The 24,290-nt window shown below is 43.6% G+C and overlaps 1 protein-coding gene across 4 annotated transcripts in view; it reads left to right on the top strand.

Moving 5' to 3' along the window:
- LOC104929860 (nesprin-2) overlaps window positions 1-24,290 on the top strand; it is a 74,715-nt gene that overhangs the window by 4,855 nt on the left and 45,570 nt on the right. For 3 of the 4 annotated variants that reach the window (XM_027278704.1, XM_027278703.1, XM_027278702.1), the window contains exons 4-18: window positions 133-248; window positions 672-783; window positions 968-1,099; window positions 1,868-2,026; window positions 2,434-2,628; window positions 2,898-2,996; window positions 4,179-4,289; window positions 4,413-4,613; window positions 4,696-4,869; window positions 5,210-5,341; window positions 8,090-8,283; window positions 8,392-8,530; window positions 8,742-8,981; window positions 10,590-10,742; window positions 10,840-11,016. In XM_027278704.1, the coding sequence (XP_027134505.1) occupies window positions 133-248; window positions 672-783; window positions 968-1,099; window positions 1,868-2,026; window positions 2,434-2,628; window positions 2,898-2,996; window positions 4,179-4,289; window positions 4,413-4,613; window positions 4,696-4,869; window positions 5,210-5,341; window positions 8,090-8,283; window positions 8,392-8,530; window positions 8,742-8,981; window positions 10,590-10,742; window positions 10,840-11,016 (2,334 nt within the window). The remainder of the gene's footprint in view (window positions 1-132; window positions 249-671; window positions 784-967; window positions 1,100-1,867; window positions 2,027-2,433; window positions 2,629-2,897; window positions 2,997-4,178; window positions 4,290-4,412; window positions 4,614-4,695; window positions 4,870-5,209; window positions 5,342-8,089; window positions 8,284-8,391; window positions 8,531-8,741; window positions 8,982-10,589; window positions 10,743-10,839; window positions 11,017-24,290) is intronic. The other variant, XM_027278706.1, reaches the window with a different exon arrangement.

The following is a 24,290-nucleotide window of genomic DNA, read 5'->3' as shown; positions in this document are numbered from 1 at the left end:
TCGTTTATTCATGTGTTTGTTTGTTTGTTTGTTTGTTTAATTGCTTATTTGTGTGTTTGTTTATTCGTTTATTCATGTGTTTGTTTGTTTGTTTAATTGTTTATTGTTTATATGTTTCTGTTTGTTGTGCAGGAGTTGGAGCAGGAGCTGACTGAACAGAGAGGACTGACTCGGGCCATCGCCAGGCAGGGCAGCAGAGCTCGACTCCACAGCCAGGACTCGGAGGACCACAACCAGCCGTCACCATGGTAATGCAACGTATCACTACTATTATTATATCAATATAAAGATATTACGGAGTGTGTGGCATGTGTTTTAGCTTTTCTTTTAGTGTATCAGTCTCTACACATTCACAAATCTTTATTTGTTTTTATTGACTCCATTAAAAAAAATATTCAAACTTAAATATTATTATATACACAAATCAACTTAACTGAAATAATGAAATAAAATAAAGAATTTTGTAAAGGAAATGCAATTTAGTTTTTTTCTTCTAACTTCCAATCAGTCAGATTTTATATCAATTTGACAATTTACAGAGAGATGTACACATTAAACCTGCAGCTCCAGTCTGCTGTTAAGCAGGGGCTGTTTGGTGAAAGAAAACAAGAGAAATAAAGAAAGATGAAGTGAACTGAAGAGTTCATTTTCAGCCTTTTCTCTCGTGGCAGGTCGCCTCCTGCTGCGGCTGGTGTGGAGGAGGACTCTACTCAGAAGAAGTGGGATCGCCTCCGCGGTCGGCTGCTGAGTTTGGAGGAGAGTTTGCTGCTTCCCCCCTCTGAGGTAAGGCCTTCATCGTGAGAGCTGAAGTGCTTGATTATCACTTTTCAAAACGAAAAATCGGTGTTCTCGCCGTGCTTGATTATCACCTTCTTTGAGCACAAGGCACTTTGTTGCGTCTTTGGTGTGATGGGGGACTCCTGCAGGGCCTGATGAAAGTCCTGTGTGTGTGTCTCTCTCTCTGAAGGTGCCAGACTCATCTATGAGGCGCAGTGATGGAACAGCAGGACGCATGATGGGCACACAAACCCTGAAAGAGCTCCAAACCCACATCAGTCACCTGAGAGAGATGGGACGCACGGCGCCGGAGCTGGATCAGGTGCACACAGGCGTCTTTGTGTGGATTCATATTAAAGACCAGAGGTTCCCTACCTGAGGTTCAAGCCATGGAATAAATCATGGGTCTTCTATATGTATGAGCAAGCTTATACATGATCCTATATACATGTGACACACACGATATCAGATATAAATTAAAGGGATAGTCGTGGTGTTACCTGTACTAGGCGGTGATGTGCTAGTGTGTATTTTACCCACCTAAAAAAATGAATATCAGTCAAATCGTATGCTGTATTTAGTCCACCATGTTTCTACAGTAGCCCAGGACGGACAAACTTAGTTTTTTTCTCCTTCACACTAAGAAGGAAAATGTATCAATGAACAGGTTCACCATTAGATGTCACTAATCACCCTGGAGCACTCTGTATGATACTACATAAATGATAAATGATAACCTGTGATTAATTCATTCATTTATATTTGTCTTGTTGTCATGTGATGTCAGTGATGTAACGATGAAAATCAAGCTCAGCTTCTGAATCAAGAGAAAAGATTAAGAATCACGTGTCAGAGAAGAAAACAAGAGAAACAATCCAGCTCATTTCTCTCTCAGATTAAAGTGAGTGGATGTGAAACTCTCCGCCATGTCGTCTCTTACCACAGGGAACATTTTGACATCATACAAAGAAGAGCAGGAGACAAACATGAAAGAGAAAAGACATGCTGGACTGATGCAGGACTCAGAGTATGAATCTGTCTTCTGTCTCTCTGAAATGTTTTCTCATGGTTTTGAACTCTCCGTCACCAGGCCTCCCCCATGGACGGCTCTCATCAGACGCTGGACGAGGGTTTGTTTCATGTGCTGCACGGCACGTCCCTGTCCATATCCTCCATCAACAACCTGCTGCACTCGCCTGCCGGAACGACACCCGAAGGAGACACGCAGCTGAGGCTGCTGCAGCTGCAGGTGAGACTAAACCAACTCAAATTCATTTTATATTTTCGTTCAGGGTAGAAAAGAAGGGATCATTTCAGATTGATTTTATTAACCCTCCCAAACCAAGTCTCTATTAGCTAAGCTGCTATCCAAATGTGATAGAATCTGATAGATTACAGTGAAGTCAGGACAGATTCTGCTCCGGTTCTGGCACAACACTGGCTCCTCTCCCTGTCAGTATACCCCCCTGAAAACTTCCTCCTCTTCTTGCCGGTGGTCCAAATTACCTGGGGTACAAACACCAGCACTGCCCTGATGTTCTGAGCTCATGGTGCAGGCAGCCTGGCTAACAAACTGAGCTAACATTAGCTAACAGCAGCTACAGATGGCAGCAGTTTACTTCACTGTAAACTGAACTTGTCTGGATTCCCTTCCAGAGTCTGTCAGCAGAGCTGGCTACGCTCGGCGAGGAGTTGGCCTCTCAGGGGTCAAAGGTCAGCCGTGTCCTGGGGTCACAGCGCGGTCAGCAGTGTGTACATGATGTGTGTCGAGTCCTTCCGGTGGTCCGGGCTGCGCTGACGAGCAGAGAGAAGCAGCTGAGTGACCTGCAGGACCAGAATGCAAAGCGGCAGGTCAGACATAAACAGGAGCACGCTGATCGACCCTGAAATATTTAAATATGTGAATATTTAATCACATTTTATCTGAACTGTGTTTGTGATCATGGTCTGTGTTTCATAATTCACCTCCTCTTCATAATAAATATGTTATACTCACTGTATCTAACATATTTAGAACGTTTGTAAATGAAAATAACCTTTTCTTGTCCCTTCAAAATAAAAGCCTGTACTGTATGTGTGCATGCACTTAAAAAAAGCAGTGTTGTCTGTTCAACCAACAGATACGACTAAATGAGTTGCATGCAGCCTTCACCTCTAACCAGACGACTGTTCACCAAACAGTCCATGAGTTCAGTGGAGCCGCGAACCAACAACTACAGGTACTGTTTGACTTTACAGAGCGGCTCAGAATCAGAATGACTCCAGTAGACTGCTGATGTTTGGTGGCGTTAGAGCTGCTGCAATAAGTCAATTAATCAACTATAAACTAATCAACTATTTTCATAATCGATCCATATAATTTTTTTGTCATTTTTCAAGCAAAACCGCCAAACATGTTCTGTTTCCTATGGAAGCCCTAAGCATCCATGCATTCGTACATCTTATTTCCTCTGTTTTCTCGTGATAACAACTTAATTTTTTTGGTTTTCTTGAGATCTCAAGTTATTTATGTCATTACGTTGAAATAATAAATATGGTTATCGCGAGATAACGGGATCGCTTTCTCAAGATCTCAAGATAACAAAACTGTTTTCCAGAAATATCATAATTAATAATTAGAGATCTCGAGAAAAAAGGATAGATAGCCCAGCAGAGAAGAAGAGAATATTGCAATTGCAGTGGTTTAATGTACTAGCCTATCCTTTTGTTTTCACCATATTTCATATTAATTTTGTCGTTACCACAGGAAAGCAAAGTTACGTTATCTCAAGAAAATTATTATTATTATTTCGGGATAACAACATTTTGTTATTTCAACATAAAGACAGAAATAACTTGAGATCTGGAGAAAACAAATAAAACAAACTCACTATCACGAGAAAACAGAAGAAAATAAAATGTATGAATGTATGACCACTTTGGGCTTCCGTAGGTTCCAGCTTCTCAAAGCTGTATATCTTAAACATCATAAATGAATAAACAGTTAATCAGTAAAAGAATTGGCAGATCAATAATGAAAATAATGTCTGCAGTGTTCACAAAAGTCAAAGGTCATATCTGTAACTGCTTCTTGTCTGTAGTTTAATCAAGATAGTTCAATCAATCAAGAAGTTTTGAATGTGAGCCACATTTTGCTCTCCCAGGGTAGAAATACTGAATTTGTTGTGATTATAAGCTGCAGAAAACAGGATAAATAGAGTGAATGAATGCTGACTGTTCATGCACCAGTATTCAGTATCTCTGTGTCATATGGTGGATGGAGGAGAGGTGGATGTAACTTCATCCAGCTGGCAAGGTGACATGAAAAAGACACAACAGCTTGAGGAGCAGCCAAAAAAAGTAAATGTGTTCAGACGAGTTTGACACGTTCATCATCATGGACGTGTGTTTTTGTGTTCCAGGCTGTGGAGCAGTCTCTGCAGCAGCAGGTTGAGCAGGTGAGCTCTCTGCTGGAGGAGGCCGACCCACACAACCTGTCTGCCTCTCTCATCCACCCGGCCACACAGCTGCAGGTATGCAAGCTGGTAAACGTCAGACCTGGGTCAGGTGTTTAGAAGTTTAGCCAAGTGAATGAGTGATCATTCAGCTGCTGACATGTATTCATGTTGAACCCGTCTCCATGTTTCCATGTGCAGGTGGAGCTGGATGGCGCTCTGCGTGGTGTTCGTTCACGCTGTGGCGAGCTGAGGAGCAGTGCGGAGCTGCAGCAGCAGTATGAGCGGCTGGTCCACAGCCTGGAGGAGCTGCTCGCCCTGGGCTCCGAGCGCCTGGCTCGGCAGCCTGACATGGAGCTCCACGACAGAGCTCAGCTCCAAAAGCTGCACAGCAGTCACACGGTCAGTCACAGTTCAGAGTGCCCTGCTATCTAAAAGAAATAAAGATATCATCTTTAACACTATGAATTGTTTTTATTATCAGAGGTTCTTTCAGTTCCTGGGCCATCATTCTAGTATCCTGCAGTACCTGACCCAGAGCATCCCAGAGAGCGCCCTCCAGAGGTGGAAGGGTGTGGTCACCGGCCTGCAGGCTGAGGTGACCCGACTGCAGCAGCATGGACTGGAGAAAGGGACCAGGATGCAGGAAACATTACAGGTACACATACATAATCAGGAAACTGAGCTTAGTGCCAAATAAGTTAAACTGCAGAAACTGAAATACTGTGTGAGGTAAAGTTTGCTGCATTAAAGATTTTTAATTTCAAACACTATTAATAACGTGTCAGCCTAATTGATGGGATGGATTAGCCTAAAATGTTGATGGTGCCAAGAGGATGAATCCTAATGACTTTGTTGATCATCATCAGCATCAAATAATCCACTGATCTCTGTGTGAACCTAAAGTTCACCCAAATTCATTGTGAACTTATGTTAAACGTTAATTAAAACTGTCAGGAATGATTTTAATAGTGTCATCATTCGTCCATCCGTCTCAGATGTGGTCACAGTGGGAGGAGGACAGCGCCTGGTTGGACTCCCTACTGAAAAGCATTGACACTTCATTTCCCAAGATGCACGAGGGGGGTGATTCTGAGGAGCAGATGTTGGAGAAGCTCTCCATCTACCAGGTAATTTTTTATTAATACTTAATAATGCTCTCTCTCTGACCGTCGGGGGACAATACTGATCTACCAAGAGGCAGCCAACCAGAGGACAGAGAGCGCATTTTGCAGTGTTCCATTCTGCTCATTTAGGGACTACTGAGCGCGCTCTCCACGCTCCGTACTTTGTGCATGGCACTCAAAACCTAATTGGCTCAATTAAATACAAGCGAATGGGTTGTTTTCTGTAGGAGCACATGATGTTCCTCGGCTTTGATGTGAGTTATTAGCTGAGCGAACTAGAATTCATTTGGGTTCATATTTCCTGTTGCTCTGCTGTGGGATTGGAAATGTGTCTGTTATTTATCAGAAATGGACTGTGAAGACGGGGACATTGAGGGATGGAGGCTCTTACAGCAGCCATTGTAAGACATCTCAGACTCTGTTTATCACACTCACATGGCTTAACATTCACGTACTTTATCAACTTTGGCTGTGCTTTCAGTTTAATGCTACTATGCTAATGTATTGTGTAATCGAAAACAAAGAATTTATAATTCACAGTATATAATATTAATTTAAGTTTTTAATGATGGTTTGCCTTATTGGTTGTTAGGGTTGCACATCTCTCTGTGATAAACGATTCGATACGCATCTAGATACACAGGTTACGATACGATTCAACAACGATATACTTTTATTAAAGAATGTTTATTGTAGATGTTTTGTAAAATAAAGAAGCCAATTCTATGAAAGTGACTATCTTACAGTACAATACAATATTTTCTTTTCAAATATGTAAAAGACCACATATCCCCAAGCACTGTTGCTTTATGGATCTGGCAAAAATAAAATGAAAACAAACAACAACAAAATCACATGTCAATGTATTTATTTTTAGACATGGACCAAAAAAAGCTCTGGCTGAATGAACATCATTTGTTGGAGAGAATCCGGTGGATTTTCAAAATAAAATACCCAGTGCAAACTGCCGGTCGTAAAAACAGACAAAAGTGAAACTAATGAACTACGTAGCATATTAACACATGTAGAAGCATGTTTAGAAGAACATACTCCGGGAAAATGACCAAATCTGAGCAAGTAAACAACTCGTTTCTGAAATGCTCCCGGTGGGGTTTGAAGTCGCGTGCATTTTTTCCAAAAGTGTGTGAAGCCACCAACCGATTCCAAAGTCTTGTGACACCCGATCCATGACTCTACAACCGATTCATCTAGGAATTCATGGCTAATTCGTATCGACTGAGGAGGCTGCTACCGACGCAGCCGAATCTCTCACTTGTTAAACCGAATATCCGGTCGCATCGGCTTATCGTTCACAACCCTATTGCTCGCTGTGACTTCCAGCAGTGCTTAAGCATGTTCTCCGTGCAGACTCACTACACTGTGTGTACTAGCTACGCACTAGCATCAGCTGTAGCTTTTGCAATATAAGAATTTTCTTGAACAAAATATTCTAATGCAAATACGACGACATTTAATAAAACTGATGAATAGAGTTAGTCATAACTTTGCAAAATGCGTTGTAGCATTGGCCAGCTAACATGTGGGCATGTTAAGGTTAGCATTAGGCTCAAAATACAAAGTTCAGCATAGTCTGAAGTTTGTGTTTGAGTCTGAAATTAAATTGTACATGCAGCTGACATTTTGGGAAGGTTTATGTGTAGTGATAGTAGTGTGTAGTAGTGTGTTATGTGTGTTATAGGGATGTAACGATGCATCATGACACGATAAAAAATCGGTACAAATGCGTGACGATTTGCACCGTTTCACAGAAAAAATGAATCGTGATTCTGCGCAAATGCGAGAGAAGTAGGATATGTTCTTTTTCTTCTTTTTTAAATTAGAAATAGGTTACGTTATCTTTAGAAAAAAGTCACTGGTTGGTGATTCATTTGTTCAACATCAGAAGTCAAGTCACGGCCGCCCCGTGTGTAGAGGCTACAGTCCTCGCTGCAGATGGCCCCGGTTCGTATCCAGCATCGGACGGCCCCTTGCTGCGTGTCATTCCCCCTCTCTCTGCTCCCTGCTTCCTGTCTATCTTCAGCTGTCCTATCATTAAAGGCCAAAAAAATTATCTTAAAAAGAAGAAGTCAAGTCACGTGACTCACGTCACTACGTAGGTACAGACCACAGAACAAGGGAAGACATGAAAATAGTTTTGAAATAGAGGACGCACTGAGCAGTTTGAAATCACCTGTGTGGCAACATTTTGCATTCCCTATATACACAAATACAACCGTGAGAAACGGACAGACAAAACCAAACAGCATGTAAACATTGCAAGAGACCGCTAACATATAGCGGCAACACGAGCAACATGCAGCAGCATATTAACCGCCACAACAGTGCGAAGCAAAGTAACGTTACACCACCTCGTGAGCGAAAACTGCAGAGGGGGCAAACCACCCTGACCAGAGGCTTTGCATCTCCTCTCCCCAAAAACAACGCAAGAGTGCAAGAAATTACCTGGGCAATATTTTTCATGTATTTTGTTGTTTAAGATGACCACGTAAATTGCACTTTTTATAAGAGAACACAAACTGTTTGAGCGTTTCTGTAAAGATTTTTTTCCTACAGATAAAAAGATAATTTTATTTGGTCATAATTTGTGTGTAGCTCATTTTGATTAAAAAAAAAAAATTGTGAGAAAATCATATCGTGAGCAAAAAATCATGAACCGTATCAAGTTGTGAGTTGAGTGTATCGTTACATCTGTAGTGTGTGATACATGTGTGTGTTTTGTGTGTCTGACAGGAGCTGCACGGCGTCCTGGAGGGAAACAAGGCGCGCTCCGGCCGGTTGCTGGAGGCGGGGTTCTGGCTGCAGATGGCGGGCTGTAGAGGAGTGGGCGTGTCCAGCAGCGAGCTGGAGGCACGCTGGAAAAACCTGCACAAGAGGGTGGAGCATGAACGCACCACCCTGGACAGGAAGAGGAGGCTGAGGAGCAGGTGAGAGATGAGACAACTTCAGAATACAGAAGCTTTCTCCATGTTTCTTTAGATGATGACACTTTTCTGGCAGATGTGTTGATGGATCTATTTTCCATCAATAATCAGGTTTTTTCGTGACTCCGCTGTACTGGCTGAATGGATGGGCGGGGCCAGAGGGATGATTGACAAATGGAACCAGCTGTCTGTCACAGCCAAAGAGGAAATGGATGTCAAACAGAGGCGTGAACACTTCCTCCAGTTTGTGGTGAGCCCTCGTCCATTTACCTTTAATCAAATGGTTCCTAACTTTTTCCCATGAAAACTTATATAACTAGAACTAACTTTATATCTTTATTTATTGTATTGTATTATTTAAGATTCCTGATGTCTGTCCACAGAGAAATTAAAAAGATTTCAAGTCTAGTTCATTCTATTCTTGTGATGGTGGACAGACTAACAAAGCCGCTCTGTTTCAGACTTTAATCAAAGACATGGAAGTCAGATCTGGACTGAAGGTGGCTGTTCTCGGTGCTGGAGCTCAGCTGGTCCAGCTGAAGGAAGCAGACAGAGGCTCAGGTCCGGAGGACAAGGAGGCTTCACCGTCTCAGACTTCAGACCTGGATCTGTGCTCTGTCCACTCCCAGCTCAGACAGATCGAGCTGGACTGGTCCGGTCTGCTGGCCGACGTTCCCGTCGTCCAACATGCTCTGCATGAGGTGAGGAGATCCTGAACGCAGCTCGTGTCCTCTGTAGTTTAAATATAAAACATGGAAGATGGTTTATTGTGGTTTCCTTCAAACATTTTCTTTTTTTATATCGTGCTGTTTAAAGCCATGTTACAGACGTCGGTCTCAAGAATCCTAAAGACTCCCCTAAGCTTTCCTCTAGCTTCATCATGAGGTTGACAACTAAAGTAATGAAGTACAAATACTTCACAATTGTACTTAAGTAGTTTCTGTACTTTACTCAAGTACTGACTTTAATTTACAACCTTTTATTTACCTTCTACATCTTTACACAGACATTTGAACTCTCTGCTCTTACATTTTTAAAACATTTTGGTTACTGTAGTTGATGAATTATTATTGTTGTTATGTATCTGCATCCTTACAAACGTCAGTACCTGCTCACATCACGCATGACAGACATAAACAGTTGACACTATTCAAAGTTTCAGTAGCTTTGCACAGAATACTTTTGCACCTTTCTAGTTCAATCAGTTCAATTACACATCTACTGTAACTAGGTGATGTGTTTTGAAATTGACCAGCAGTGATATTCATGTTCAGGATGAATTGTTAGAACTTTGTCCTCAACCTTTCATCCGTTATCAGCTCAAATTAAAATATTCTAATCCTTTTGTTCACATGCAAATATTCCCAGCAGCCTCAGCGCTCTGTGTTAGAGCTCATTAGCAAATGTTAATGTTATGTTTCTGCGTGCTACAAGTGGAGAAGTGGACTAGATGTGACCATAGAGTTCTAGTTCTATTCTGCACTGGAGATTGGATGATGAGTCGCACGTGGTGAAGGCGATCAGAGGCCACGCCCAGCAACACTGTCCCAAATAGACTTGCTTAAACGTTAAAGCGGCACTGCGATCACAAACTTCCAGTCCAAGTTTCGGCTCTGACTGTGACAGACAGACAGACAGACTGGAGGGTTTTGTCCTGATTTTTTTCTAAATGTCAAAATTTTTACCTAAACTCTGTGCTCAGAGCATGATAAAGCACGCTGCAGTCTTCCTGTCACCAATTAGTTTGAAACATCCCCGCTGTGCAGCACAGTGCTGTCCTGAGGACTCTTCTCACCCTTATCGGCGTGAAACCATTCTCGCCTGTCTGTCTATCCATCCGTCTGTCTGTCTGTTCCAATCTTCTTCCTCCTCCTACCTTCTCTCAGCTCTTTTCTTTTGCCTCCCTCCTCTTCATCCCCTCTCGCCTCGTCTTCCTGCTGTTCTTATTTTTTTCTGTCCCTCTCGTTTCTCCTCCTCACCTCATGTTTTTTTTTTTTGCCCTCCCACTTACCTCCTTTTCAAGTCCAAATTTAGTTTCTCATCTCATCTCTCGTCCACAGAAGTACAAACAAAAATAATTACATATTCAATGTCAAGAAGAGGGATCATCAGGTCCAGAAACATCTGTTATAACTGCGTAATAACATGATTCAAAGTTTCAGATGTAGGTGGAGACACTGTTTCCCAGCAGGCGCAGCAACATTCTGGTTGTACAAAAAGCGATCACTCACTGGATTCTTGAAGGTCAGAGGTCTGAAACACTCAACAGAACAAAGCAGAGTCACCACTTGTGTTTTTTGTGTCCTCAGCGATGGGTGAAGACGTTGACCCAGCAGGGGGCGCTGTTGGAGCTGCAGGCCTGGATGGAGGCCACTGAGTCGCAGCTCGGGGAGCATGGCAGCGCAATCAGCCAAACGTCGTCAGCCAGCAGTGGCCTGAGTCAGCTCCTGAAATACTGCAAGGTGGAAAAGAACTCAGATCTGACCAGTGCATGAAAAAGAAGTGTCTGTTTATATCTGCCTGGCTGACTCTGTTCTCCATCCGTGACATCTTCCTCAGGAGTGTCAGGCAGAGATGTTGGCCCATCAGGCCACCCTGGACTACGTCAACCAGCTGTTACAAACGTGCAGTACCGAAGAGGGCCAGGGGAGGCGCTACGAACACAACCAGTTTGCAGACGAACAGGGTCGTCTGAACCATCAGTGGATGAGTTTGCAGGAAACCCTCAGCTCTCAGGTCAGAACATCAGCCGGTGATCAAACCGTTTCAAATCAAGGTCCACTTATCAGCTTTTTCTGGAACTCTCAACTGCAGCACACGGTCTTCCTCAGTAGATGGAGTCTGCTGCGACCTGTGCAGCTCAGCAGCTGTTTTTAGGACTCCTCGTCCATGTTGGCTTCAAGTTTTCTGGAGCTTTCAACCTTACTCTTTATGGTTAATTTAAAAAACAAATCAGCGTTTTGCTTTTACAAGTGACCATGTTAACTGGTGACCACTACTTGTTGTAGGTACGGCAGCTGTTGAAAGAGGAAGAGAATACGTAACTGTCAAACTAAACACCAAAGACGAAGCGATCTGTTTTTTGACATTGTGAAGTGAAGCCAGTGCAGAAGTGCTAAAAACTGCAGTTCCTCAGACGTCCACTTGAGGCTGGCTCCAGAAGTGAGTCAGTCTCCATAAGTCCCCATGTTCCAATGTCCAACTTCACAGCAGAATAAACATATTTACAGCCTGGTACAAAAACGTTTTGGTCTCTGTAGCTAATTTCCCGTTCATGACAACTGTACTGAGGGTGAATTTTATACAACTCACCTGTTCAATTATATTAAGGCTTAAAGTTATGCAGAATTAAGAGTGTGGACGCTTTGATTGACAGGTGGGTGTTATAACAAATGGCCTGTTTGAGCACCCATTCAACCCGTCTCTGCTGAAAAACAGGACGTTGAACATGGCGGCAGGCAGAGCCACAGATTTTGAGCGTACTTCTGACTTCTGCCAGCCGCTCAAGGAATTACAGTTTTTAGCACTTCCTCACTGGCTTCTTTTCCCAGCCACAGAGGTTGCCACTTAGGCAGAATGCATAATATTTGTTGTGTTTGACTCATAACACAATAAATTCATCGTAAATAAATTGGACATACAATGATAGCGAAGCCATAGCAGTTCTATTTGTGCACACTGAATGCAGTTTTCACTTTAATTAAACAGAGCTACTTTGACACATGATCATCATTTCGATCTTTAGTATTCTTGAATCCTTCAGAATAAAACATGCTGTTGTTGTTTGTGGCGTTCAGGTCCAGGAGGTGGGCAGGAGCTGAGGAGCAGAGCGGAGCGGGGGCCCGACTGCAGCAGATCAACAGCTGGATCGCGGATCAGAACCTCTGGATGGACTCAGCTCAGACGCCCAGCTGCCAGACGGAGCTACAGAGGAGCGTCAACGCCTGTCAGGTCAGAGGTCACATCTGCACTGTAACATCTGTATGAATTAAAGGACCTGCAGCAAAAGATTTATGTCTCAGCTGTGCAGACATAGGCCAAGAAGCAGCACGTCCTTCTTAATCAGATTTTTATTTCCTTGCTGTGTCTGTCAGATCTGGAGGAGAAGATCGGCAGAAGTCTGCCGCTCTTCAGGAGGCTGAGAGACAAAGTCGGAGGAGAAAGCGGCAGCTGTGATTTCATCTTGCAGACAAATAAATCCATCGGGCCTGCGCAGCTCTCACACAACAGGTGAACGACACATCCATCATCTGTAAGCGTCGTCCTCATCAGGGTCACAGGAGAGGTGGAGTGCTCAGGAACATGTGCTGTGTTAGCTGTATGACCACCACAACATCCTTTACTGAGAGAGAGAAACACACACAACTATTTATGCAGAATGTATTCTGGTGTTTTTGGGTAGGAGCTGTTATCTGCCAAAAGGTTTGAGTTAACTTGAATCCTTGTCTGGTATTTTGTCTCTCCTGTGTGCTCAGAATGACTCAGTGAAACAGAGGCTGGTTCAGGTCCACGAGCTTGTGGGACCGTGTGAGAGGCGGGTTGAATCAGATGATGCTGAAGCGGCGAGAAACGTCTCAGACTTCGCGAGTATCACGGCAGCACTCAGATCTCCCTGCAGGCGCACAGAGACCTGCATGAGAAGCTGCAGGTACGACTGCTGCTGACTGTCCGGCAGTGCGTGTGGTGGATGTTATTATGTTATTATCATGTCGGACCTGTGACTGACGTTGTCTGTTGTGTTTGGAAGCAGCTTCTTCATGAGGAGACAGAAGCTTCAGAGGCAGAGTGGGACGAGCTGAGTCGAATTGTCTCCTCCCTCAGAGCGCGTCAGTCCTGATGCTGCCGTCCTCCTCAAGGAGCAGCTGGACGACAGAGAGACAGGTGAGACCGACTCCATCACACACACACACACACACACACACACACAAAGAACACACTGTCAACCAGGCGATCGTCCTCTTGTCCTCCAGTTGGACTGTGGTGTCCCGATCGTTGGGCAGCAGCTCCAGAGGGTCGGGGCGTCCTGCAGGTCTGGGACGTCTACGCTCGGCTGGCCGCGTCTTTCTCCCAGCAGCTGCAGACGCTGCAGAAAGACGCTGAGTCAGCGCTGAGCAGAGCGCCTGCAGACGAACACCATGGAGCAGATCGCTGTCAGGGTGCACGATGTTCAGGTGAGGAAGTAAACAGATCCAATTTAAAGGAGCCAAAACCACAAGATGACATGAATAAATTATATGAGCGCAAACACTACATGCTACAGAATCCAGTCCAGCCCTGTTCATCTCCTTACTGTGTCCTTGTTTGTCCCTGTCCGTCTCAGAGTCTCCTGGAGAGGTCGGACACTTTGCACTCTGACCTAGAGGGGGTGCTGGAGGCCTCCAGGACTTGATTGGCCACCTGGAACCTTCAGCTGCTGTCTGATCCAATCAGAGAGCAGGTTGTTGGCGAAGCGTCCAGCAGCTGAGCCGCACGCTGAAAGGGAGCTGGGTCACTGCCGGTACGACTGCATGAATGAATGAGCGTGAGCTGTGACAAACTGAAGCATTTTTCTGACCTGCTGCTCATTTCTTTGCTCTTTATCATTGAATATCACTAACTGATATTTACTGACACTATTATTATTTTATTAGTTTCATAGTCCATTAAGAAAAAGTCAAATATAAGATTTTAGACTTCAGACAGACACGTTCTCACTGCGTTTACCTGCCACCTCAGTGTCACACTGACCTATAAATGCAGACACAGATGGCCGCGTGACATGTGACGTTTGTTATGTTTGTGTGGAGGAGCTGGAGCGGCTGCAGGAGTTTGGAGACGTCTTGGAGTCGCTGGAGAGAAACGTGGAGCTTTGGCAGGCGTGTGCAGGATGACGAGCGGACAGCAGACCCGGTAGATTTATGAATGACTGCAGTGACATAAATATCTCTGGGATTTATTAAGTTCAATGTGTTGTAGCTGGGAATGTTTTTCTTCTCTGAAGCAGATTATATTTATTTTGGAGATTTTTTCTGGAAGCAATTTGTCTTTATTTTTTTCATATTTCCATTGGTTTCATTGTTTTATTTTGTCTTGTGAAACCGCTTCTTCAAAATGTGTTTTAAAAGATTTAAAATTAAAAGATTTCTGTAAATAGACTGAATCTGAAATTTCTTTCAAAGCTGAAAGAAAAAAGTTTTTACTCTTCAAAGATGAATGATACTTTGTCTCTGCCTGAGAGGAGAAATTACAGAGCACGAGTCAATAAGTTAAAAAGAAGTTGAGAGGACTAAACTAGGACAGAAGAACACGCGTGCAGCGTGTACTGTTTGTGGTTGTGAGCCGTCATGTGTGCAGTAGTCCAGACTCTTGTGATCCCTGTGATCTGAGCTGTCACCATATGTTTGCAGTCTGGCCTCCTCGAGCTGGCGGCCTGTCTGCTGACCTGGATGTGCTGAACGAGCTGAGCTGCAGCCTGACGCTGGGTGACGCTTCGGCACGCCGCCTGCAACGCCTCAACCGCCGCTGGGCCGACGCCTCCGCCAGAGCTGGGAGGCCTGCAGGTCAGACCCGAGATCTGCATGTGAAAACATGAAGACATGAAGCAGGGCTGAGACAGCCAGACTTACACTGATACTGTCAGCTGCCTGAACTGCTGCATGGAAACCTCATTCTTTTCATTATACTATAGATGCATGTATTTTTACAATCATTTGAATATTTGTTTAGTCTATAAAATAATAACCTGATACATTTTGATTCCCAGATTAATCAACTGATTATTGCAGCTTCGGTTAGAAAATTGATCAGCAACCTCTGATGACTATTGTGTCATTTTGGTTAATCGAAATACCAAAATTCTCTCATCAAGCTTCATGAATAAGATAATTGCTTTGTCTACGTTTGTAACATGAATATTTTTGGGTTTTCGATTGTTTGTCAGACAAAACAAAACATTCAGAGACATCACTTGTCGTCACCAAACAATGAACCGTTAAACCAGAAAATAATGGACAGATTAATCAGTAATGGAAAGAATTGATTATTGCAGCCTTTTTTTCATTGACTAATGTTTTCAGCTCTGATATCTGATATCTTCACATTTATTAAAGAAAATGCTGTTGATGGGCCACAAATACTCTGAAATCATTCATTTATATCGCTTGATCTTCATCAGCAGATGGAAATTCAACTAGGACAAGCAGTTTAATTTTTATATTTCCATTTACACTTTTAAAAATCATCCAGTCAGGATCAATGATATTTTGGAATGAGGATTTGTTTGTATTTTTTGCACCAAATTATTAATAAAGAAAGTTCCTCGTTCAAACAGAGGAGGTACTACGGCTTCCTCCCACCGACCAAACACGTCACTTAACAGGTTAACTGGTGAAACTGGCTAAAAAAGAGATGTAAAGGTTCACAAAAACTCAATGTTTGATTCAATGAGTGACAGTGAATTTTGTAGAAAATGAAGCATTAAGTCTATTTTTCCTCTCCAAAAACCATTAATGTAAAAATTCATAGTTTAAGTCGATGATCAGTCAATCTACATGAAATATAGGTTGTAGATTTCAGATGAAGAGATCTTGGTGTCATTCTGTTTGTGTTTTGATGTGCAGTGAGCTGCAGACGGAGGCGCTGAGCGGCAGAGTTTTGAGCAGAAGTGTGAGAGCTGGATGTCTTTCCTGCAGAGGATGGAGGACAGCCTGGCTGTAGACGTGGCCGGCTCTTACATCGGCCTCAGACAGCAGCTTGTACGCACAAGGTGATTAACACTGTCATGACAGACTTCACTGAAACACCATGAACACCCACACACACACACCACGTATTGTATCCTGGCCCCTTCTGGTGTTTCAGCGGTTTCAGGCAGAGCTGTCCATCGGTCACCCAGTCCTCCATTCAGTCATCACTGAGCTCTTCATCCTGCTGCAGAAAGGAGAGGGGGAGGACAGGTACGAAGCAGCTGCTTTACCTCTTTATCTGTTTTTAGTCAAGCAAGCAGTGTGGCTATGTTTTGGACCAAAGCTGGCCCAATGGTTCAATCCAGAGTGAAATATTTTGACTCCTGGATGGATTTTTGTGCAGATCTTCTCTGTCTTCTGAGATTCCAGAGGTTTCAGAGGAAAGGGGAGAATCCTCAGTTGTACTTTATGGAAGTGCCTTTATGTAATACATAAAAAATTGTTTTTCTCACTCTGCGTCTGACCATATCCCCATTGATCTTTTAAAAACAAAACAAAAGTCATTTTTCAAAACTTTGTGGCTGCATGAAAGGTTTTTTATCCCACGAAGTCATTTCATTTTGATTGGAACAACATCATTTCACGCCAGACTCTTATTCCTGGCCAAAGGTCGCTGTGTTTTTTTCTGCAAACCATGCAGTCTGTACCTCCGTTCAAATGAATGGAAAAACCTGTTTTTACCGCAGAGCACTGGATTTGGTATGAATCAATGTTTCACACAGAGGAGTGACTCTCTTTACACGCAGTCACAAAGCTTGAGCTTCTTCAGTCACCAAACATGCTAATGCTGCATTCAAACAGGATCCGACGCTACAGCAAACAACACCGCTTTTTCCATTTATTTGAGTGGAATGTCCATTTTTACTGCAGTGGTGCAAGCTGCAGGGGTGTCCGCCCAAAAAAAGCAGTGCCTGTTTTTAGAACGTTCTTTCTTTCATGTGCCGGTTTTAAGTCTGAGTCTGGCTCACAGTTTACACTGCAAAACAGAGACACAAAGAGGTTTAATAGTTTTGTGTCCGAGTTTTGAGAGACAGCGGGTGTTGTGAGACCTAGAAGGCGAATGAGAGCCGCGTAAATTTCACAGTGTTACATTCAGCACACACAGACACAGCACCACATGACCCCGGTGTGACCCGCTGATCCTCTGTTGTTTCATTGCTAGCTCAATGTCTTTAAATCATGTTTTGAATTGATCAACTTTGAAGCTAATAAATTGTCTTAGTGGCCTTTCCGTCAAAAGTCTCTGTCAAAACTATTTGATGTTATCCAGGAGTGACTTCATCCTGAAGCTCGCCCAGCTCAGGGAGCACTGGCAGGGGGCAGTGCAGCGGGCAGACCAGCGGCGCTCCCTGGTGGAAGGGCTGTGGTGAAACAACTGGCATCTGTACAGCCGCAGCCTGAAGAAGCTACGAGGTTCCTGTCGGACACGCCGACCCTCCTTCCCCCCGGACCGGCCTGCTGCAGCCTGCACAGCTACGACGCTCCCTCCAGGACCTCCAGGTGAGCGCACAAGGCTGCATTCAGGGAATTCCAGACAGGGAAAATCTGGGAATGCTCTACATCTTTGAGAGAGTTAGTGGAAACTAAAGAACTTAAAAACTGACTTTTGACAAACTCTCATTGCACTTGATGAAGTACAGTCATGGCCAAAATACCACAAATATTGACACCAAAACAATTCCAATGCTTTGGTATTCTCATGTGTGTTTCTTTTGTTTGCATTGGAACAACACAAAAAAGCAAAGAAAAAAATGAAGATGTTCCACACAAAACTCCAAAAATGGACCGGACAAAATTATTGGCACCTCGACTTAATATTTTGGTAGCACACCACTTTGGAAAAATAAACGGAAAATCTTCACCTCTGAGTTGAAGTTTTGGACCACTCCTCTCTTGAAGTGGCTCCATCTTTCGATTTGATGGCTTCCTTCTCAGAAATGCTGTTCTGAGATCCCTCCACAGGTGCTCTATGGGCTGGACTTATTGCTGGCCACTTCAGAACTCTCCGTGTTTTTATCAAACCATTTCTGAAGTATTTTTGGGTTGCGTTGTCCAGCTTTAAACCCATGTCCTCTGATGGAGAGCTCCAGCTTTCTGACACTGGGCTACTGTACATTGCGCCCCAGAGATTCTTCAGATTTTCATAACGCCCTGCACCCACAGTCAAGACATCCAGTGCCTGAAGCAGCAAGTCAACCTCCAAACATCAGTGAACCTCACCATTTCATTTCATTTTATGAAACAGAAGAAAGAGGTTCTTTACCAAAAGTCTCATCTTTCCAACAGACTTTAGTAGTGTCCCTTATTATTCCATTGTAATAGGTAATGCAGTGTTGTTTGGAAGTGATTTTGAGGTTCTGATCCATTATTCAAACACAAACTTCTTCACAATGTTGCACTCAGTGGATACAGGAACATGAGTCCTCTGAAGAAGAGGGCTTTTGAGATCTCTATCCTTCTCCAAAAATTCTCAAATCCTTAGAAACTCTCTTGCTCAGTGTGGTTCCACACGGACACACCACACAAATTGAGGCAACTTTCCAACTTTACTTTACTGTTTGTAGTGTGATTTCTATATCGCCCGCACCTGTTAATTGCTACCGAGTTTAATCACAAATTATAGGAGCATCACATGCTTCAAAATACTATTATTTCTGAAGATTTTGAAAAGGTGCCATAAATTTGTCCACACATTTTTGGAGTTTTTTGTGTTCCAATGCAAAAAAAAAAAAGATAAACAGGAGAGGGTTTTACAGCCTGAGATTAAAAAACACAACCCACCCAGGACTGGCTAATACGTTTATGTATGCCTGACAAATGGAGTATCTATGGGGAGTGCTTAGAGTAGATTTATCAAACGGTTGTTGTCAGTTAAGATCAGTCTTTGACACAGGCAGAAACAAACGGCTGATTTAAGAGCAGCAAACGACCACTGCTGATGACATTTACATCAGAAAACAGACAAAAGGAACGAGGAGACGCTTTCCATTCAGATCCTTTCTAAGCCCTTTATCACCATGAAAAGAAAAGATGAGAGTTGAATTATTTGGAGATAAAGCTGCTTAATAAAGAAAGTTAAACCCTACCATCGGCATCATCCTCCCTTCTCCTCTCTTTTCCTTTTTTAAGTCACCTTTAACTCTTCCTGCCCTTCATTTGCTCCTCAGCACACAGAGCTGTTTTCCAGAGGGTACCAGTGCAGCTTCATCCACACTCTTGACGTCGGCCGCAGCTTTTCTCCATGGGGACGAGGAGACCCAGAATCAGCTGCAGACGGATTTGGGACCCCTGCAGGAGGAGTGGGACAACCTCCACAGCCTGCTGGGCCGGAGGATGGCGCTCACGCCGGCCATCGTCAGGTACTCTAGTCTCTCCCTGTCGAGTTCTTGCGGCTCGCTTGTGGGTGCCTTCAGGGACATCTCATTGGTTTTATTTTCAATGCAAGTCAGTTTGAGCTCAGTCTCCCAATGTTCTCAACACTCTAAGGTGGTGTGTAGGGGTGTGTGGATTTGAATAGTCTGCTTTGTCAAGGCAGAATGAGTGGAAAAAGTTCTCTTACAAATGTGTAGCTGCTTTTCTCTGCTTCCATGTCACTGTAAATTGAGTTTTTTTTGACAGTTGGTTGGACAAGACAAGACATGTTTTGGCATCCAGGCATGTTTGTGATTGTCATTTTCCATAAAATTCTGGACATATATCCATTTGTTTCAGTGATTAATTAGCTGAGACAGGCAGTAAAAATCTAAACTGATGTTTTGCTTTGTCTTCAGCATATAGAATGAGCATCGTCAACAATCATCTCTGAAATTCCTCAAGGAAATTAGGAAAACGTCTGTAAGCAGTCAGCGCTCGCACACAGAGAGCAGAAACACATCTGTTTATTTCCAGAAAAGAGTGTTTACAGAATATTAGCAGCAGCTCGTGGAATCTGAACGTCTTTTTAACGTAGAATAAATGTAATCCTGAACAGATATGACCTTATGTGCTCTGTGAATTGTGATCTTCTTGGTGTTTGAAGGTTTCAGTTCTTGAAACTAAACCCAGCCCTCTGGTCACTGAAACTGGTGGCTCAGATTGTACGGATATACAAAAATCAATGTGATTTTAGAAAACCCATTGTCGAGTCACCGTGTCCGGCAGTGAGAGTCCTGCACTGTCGCGCTCCACTGAGACAATACACAAAGCCTCTGTGGGCTGGCCTCCTGTTTCGCGATCACTTCTATCAGAATCTATCAGATTATATTTTCTAATTGTGGTCACATTTGTGACACGGTTCTCTCATCTTGTTCGGTTCCTGTCAGAAGTTCCAACCTTGAGAGTCTGGAGCCTTCAGTCATGGTTTCCACACATTAGAAGGAGTCAGACACAGGCATTGAAGTGCTTGAGTTTATATAGTTTGTGCATAATATTTTATTTACTTGACACCAGTAAAATAGGATGTGTTAGTCATTGTAATTGTTTCCAGGCACAAAGAAACTTTCAGTGTTTTGTAAAAGATGAAAAAAAATTCACAAATTGCAGGTAACACCTCAGTGTCCTTCTCTGTTGCCAGCTCGACGTCGACACAAGATTCTGACGGCAGAGCTGTGTTTTGTTTCTTCAGCCTGGACAGACGCCTGTCCCGCTATGACAACAGATCTGAACCCTAAGGTCCTCATCCTGTCCCGTTCTCCTCTTGACGGGTTTTTGTTTACCTGGAGCGGCAAGACTTAATCCAATCTGCTCTAATTAACGACAGGTGGACACGTTTAGTGATAGTCCACGACAAAAAGGGTTAATGACGCTTTTTAAAAAGATTCAGTGTTGTGATTAAGACTTCTTCATTGTGTCTCAGAACTGGGGAGCGCTTCGATGGCCGGACTAGAAGACAGCATGCTTGCAGCGGAAGGATGTGAAGACGCAGACTGAACAGTCGATTGCCAGAGAGTGCGATGAGCTGGAGGGAAGACAGAAGTTCAACAAGTACACACCAACATATTACGAAGGAAGGTCCACCTTCATTTTATTTAAACACATCCATGGAGACACAGAGCACACTAGGAGACAGCAGTAATCTTCTATGGCTGAGTTAACCCCAGTGGGTGGAGCTTAACTTAAGATGAAATAAGTCGTGATGGTCAATAAAAATACATTTTGACTTTGTTGTCTTCATCAGCCTTCAGATGAGTCTGGATCTGTTTTACTTTTTGTCGTAGGTCTGAAGCAGTCAGGAACACGGCCTAAGAATTATTTTTATTTATATTCACTAACAACAAAATTATCTAAAGTTTTTTGGGAAAAGTCAGGTATCTAAGCGGAAGTTATGTGCTGCACTTGTAGTTTAAAATCAAAAAAACACGAGGCAGACAAAAGTGAAAACAAAGAAAACTTCAGAGCAGATGCATTTGAAAATATGAATTCTGATCGTGATTTTTCACCATCTTTGCTTTTAGCATTTTTAGAGGTGATTATGTTAATAATTAAAACAAAGGGCGGACTGTTTTTTTAGTTTAAAAGATCCACTGAGTGTCATGAAATTAAACTGTTTGGTTATAGACTGTGGTGCTACATTAAGTAAATTTAATGAATTGAATTATTTTTTTTTTGTTATTAGAGGAACACTGCCTCCGATTTGAATGAGTGTTTTTTTTTTACTTTTCTTGCTGTGAGTTTAAATATGAAGGTCAATACTAAAGTGGACTCCTTCACAACTCCACAGGAAATCATTCTGATAGTCCTGATGGTAATAAGAAAGGATATAACATTCACTATCTGTTTAAGAGGGTGCTAGGGTAGGGTAAGGTTAGGTCACTCTTCAATATCACCAAAACTACTTTACACAACTTTACTTGAGTCCTTTCTACTTTTTACGGTTGTTTGTTCTGCCACCGGGTTTAGCTTTTACTTCTTATACACGTTAATATTTAATACCTATACATGTATTTTATTTCTTAAGTTACTGTTTACTATATGTCCACGGAAGGATTTCCTTTCAGGCAAGATTTAGTTACTTTTAGACGAGCCAGGGCTGTCTTAAGTTAACCATCTCCTGACTTGCCGGTTCATTGTGCATTTTTTTTGTGACGTGAAGAAGAAGTGAATGTTAAACTACTCCCTTCACGTCAGTGTTGGCATTTTACAGAGGATTTGCCTTATGACCGAGCATTCTTTTAAATTAATGACCACAATGACTCAATTGTTAATCTACATCAGCAGCTTCATTCACGCCACTTGTCATAGAATTAACAATCAGGAGGAAAGTCCGAGAACTATGTTTATTAAAGTTTAACATTCGAAGGGACACAGATAAATACCTCGATTAACTGAGGACGCATAGGCGGGAAAACAAAGCCTTTACATGTAATACATGAGGAACAGGTGCAAGGACAAACAGCTGTAAGTACTGAGGAAAGCGTCAGTACTGAGAAGACATTGAGGAACATGAGTGAAAGTATCATGAGGCATGAGTAGAACAGTGTGTCAGTACATAAGTAACAGGTCCAGGAATGGGGAGGGAACAGTCTGTCAGGACATGAGGGCAAGTGTCAGGACATGAGGGAAACAGTGTCAGGACATAAGGAAGTGACAGTGTCAGGACTAAAACGGAAACAAGTGTCAGGACATGAGGAAAACAGTGTCCAGGTACAATGAGGAAAACGTGTCATGGACCTAAGGGAACAGTGTCAGGACATAGGGAAAAGTGGTCTAGGACATAAGGAGGTCAGACGAGGGAACCAGTGTCAGGACATGTGACAGTTTCAGGACAGAAAACAGTGTCAAAGACATGGAGGAACGTGTCAGGCAGGAGGAAACCAGTGGTCAGACAGGCAGGAACAGTGTCAAGGACATGAGGGAAAATGTCAGGAACATGAGGAAACAGTGTCAGACATGAGGAACAGGGTCAACTGGAAGTGTAGACATAGTAAACATCGCAAGGAAACAGTGTCAGGCACTGAGGGGAACAGTTTCAGGGACATGAAGGAAAACAGTGTCAGATGACATGAGGGAACAGTGTCGGACCATAGAACAGTGTCAGTACATGTAGTAACAGTTAGGTCATGGACATGGTGAGGGTAAACAGGTGTAAAGACAGTGGAGGAAACAGTGTGACTGAGGAAACAATTCCAGGAAGAAGAGGGAAACAGTGTTCCGGCCATGAGGGGAAACAGTGTCCAGTGACATAGGGAAACAGTGTCAGGACAGAGGGACAGTGTCAGGACATGAGGAACAGTGTCAGGACATGAGGAAACATGTAAGACATGAGAGAAGTGAGACCAGAGCATGTCAGGACATGAGTGGGGAAACAGTGTCAGGACATGAGGAAACAGTGTCAGGACATGAGGGAACAAGTGTCAGGACAGAGGAATGGTCGACAGGAGAAACAGTGTCAGGACATGAGGCAAACGTGTCAGGACATGAGGGAACAGTATCAGACATCGAGGGCACGGCGAGGAAACAGTGTAGGACTAGAAACATGTTCAGAGATAGGGCACATGTCAGCCTAGAAACACATTTGCCCGGACATGAGGAAACAGTGTCGGACAATGAGGGGAACAGTGTAGTCATGAGGAACATCGGATAGGGAACAGTGTAGGCATAGGAAAACAGTCTGTCAGCAGGAGAACAGGTAGGACCTAGGTGCATGTGGACATGGAACTGTCGGACTAGGGACAGTGCGGATCTTCACCAGTAGTCGGTGAAAACTCTTGATGATTCCAGGAGAGCAAAGTCAAGTTTTCGAAACAGGTTTGGTTCAGTTCATCCTCTCTGGCCCCATCTCATCCTCCACCCCTGCTCAATCCCCTCCCCCCTCTACGTCTCCCCTCCCTCCCCCTTCCCCGGGCTTGTCCATGCAGCCTGGCCCTTAATCACTCTGGGGCGGTGGTGAACAGAGAGGAAAAAAAAGAGTGAAGGGACTGAGAGAGAAGAGGAGAAAGGGGCGAACCGGACAGAGAGAGAGAGAGAGTGAGACATTAGGGAGTAGGCGTGGGAAGAGAAAGCTGTCTTGGGGGGGTCTTCTGACGGTTTGTTGTGGCCGGTGCTTGTTGTTTGTGTATGGTATGCAGAGGAGAACAGGACTGCCCTGGAGGACTGGGCCGAGAGCCTGACAGCGCTGGAGCACCATGAAGACGGAATCTGTCCCAGTACATCACGCCGACGATGTCCTGCTGCTGCAGAGCAGGTGGAGCACCTCCACTGGCAGTGGGATGGAGCTGTGCCTTAAGGTTAGTCCTGCCGGCTCTGCGATGAGGACTCTGAGGACTTCTTTTGCTCGTATTGACTTTCATTCAGACTTTTTAAGCTCCT

This window comes from Larimichthys crocea, chromosome V (genome assembly GCF_000972845.2).
Source record: "Larimichthys crocea isolate SSNF chromosome V, L_crocea_2.0, whole genome shotgun sequence".
Lineage (NCBI taxonomy): Eukaryota > Metazoa > Chordata > Actinopteri > Sciaenidae > Larimichthys > Larimichthys crocea.
This window is presented reverse-complemented; position numbering and strand designations above follow the sequence as displayed.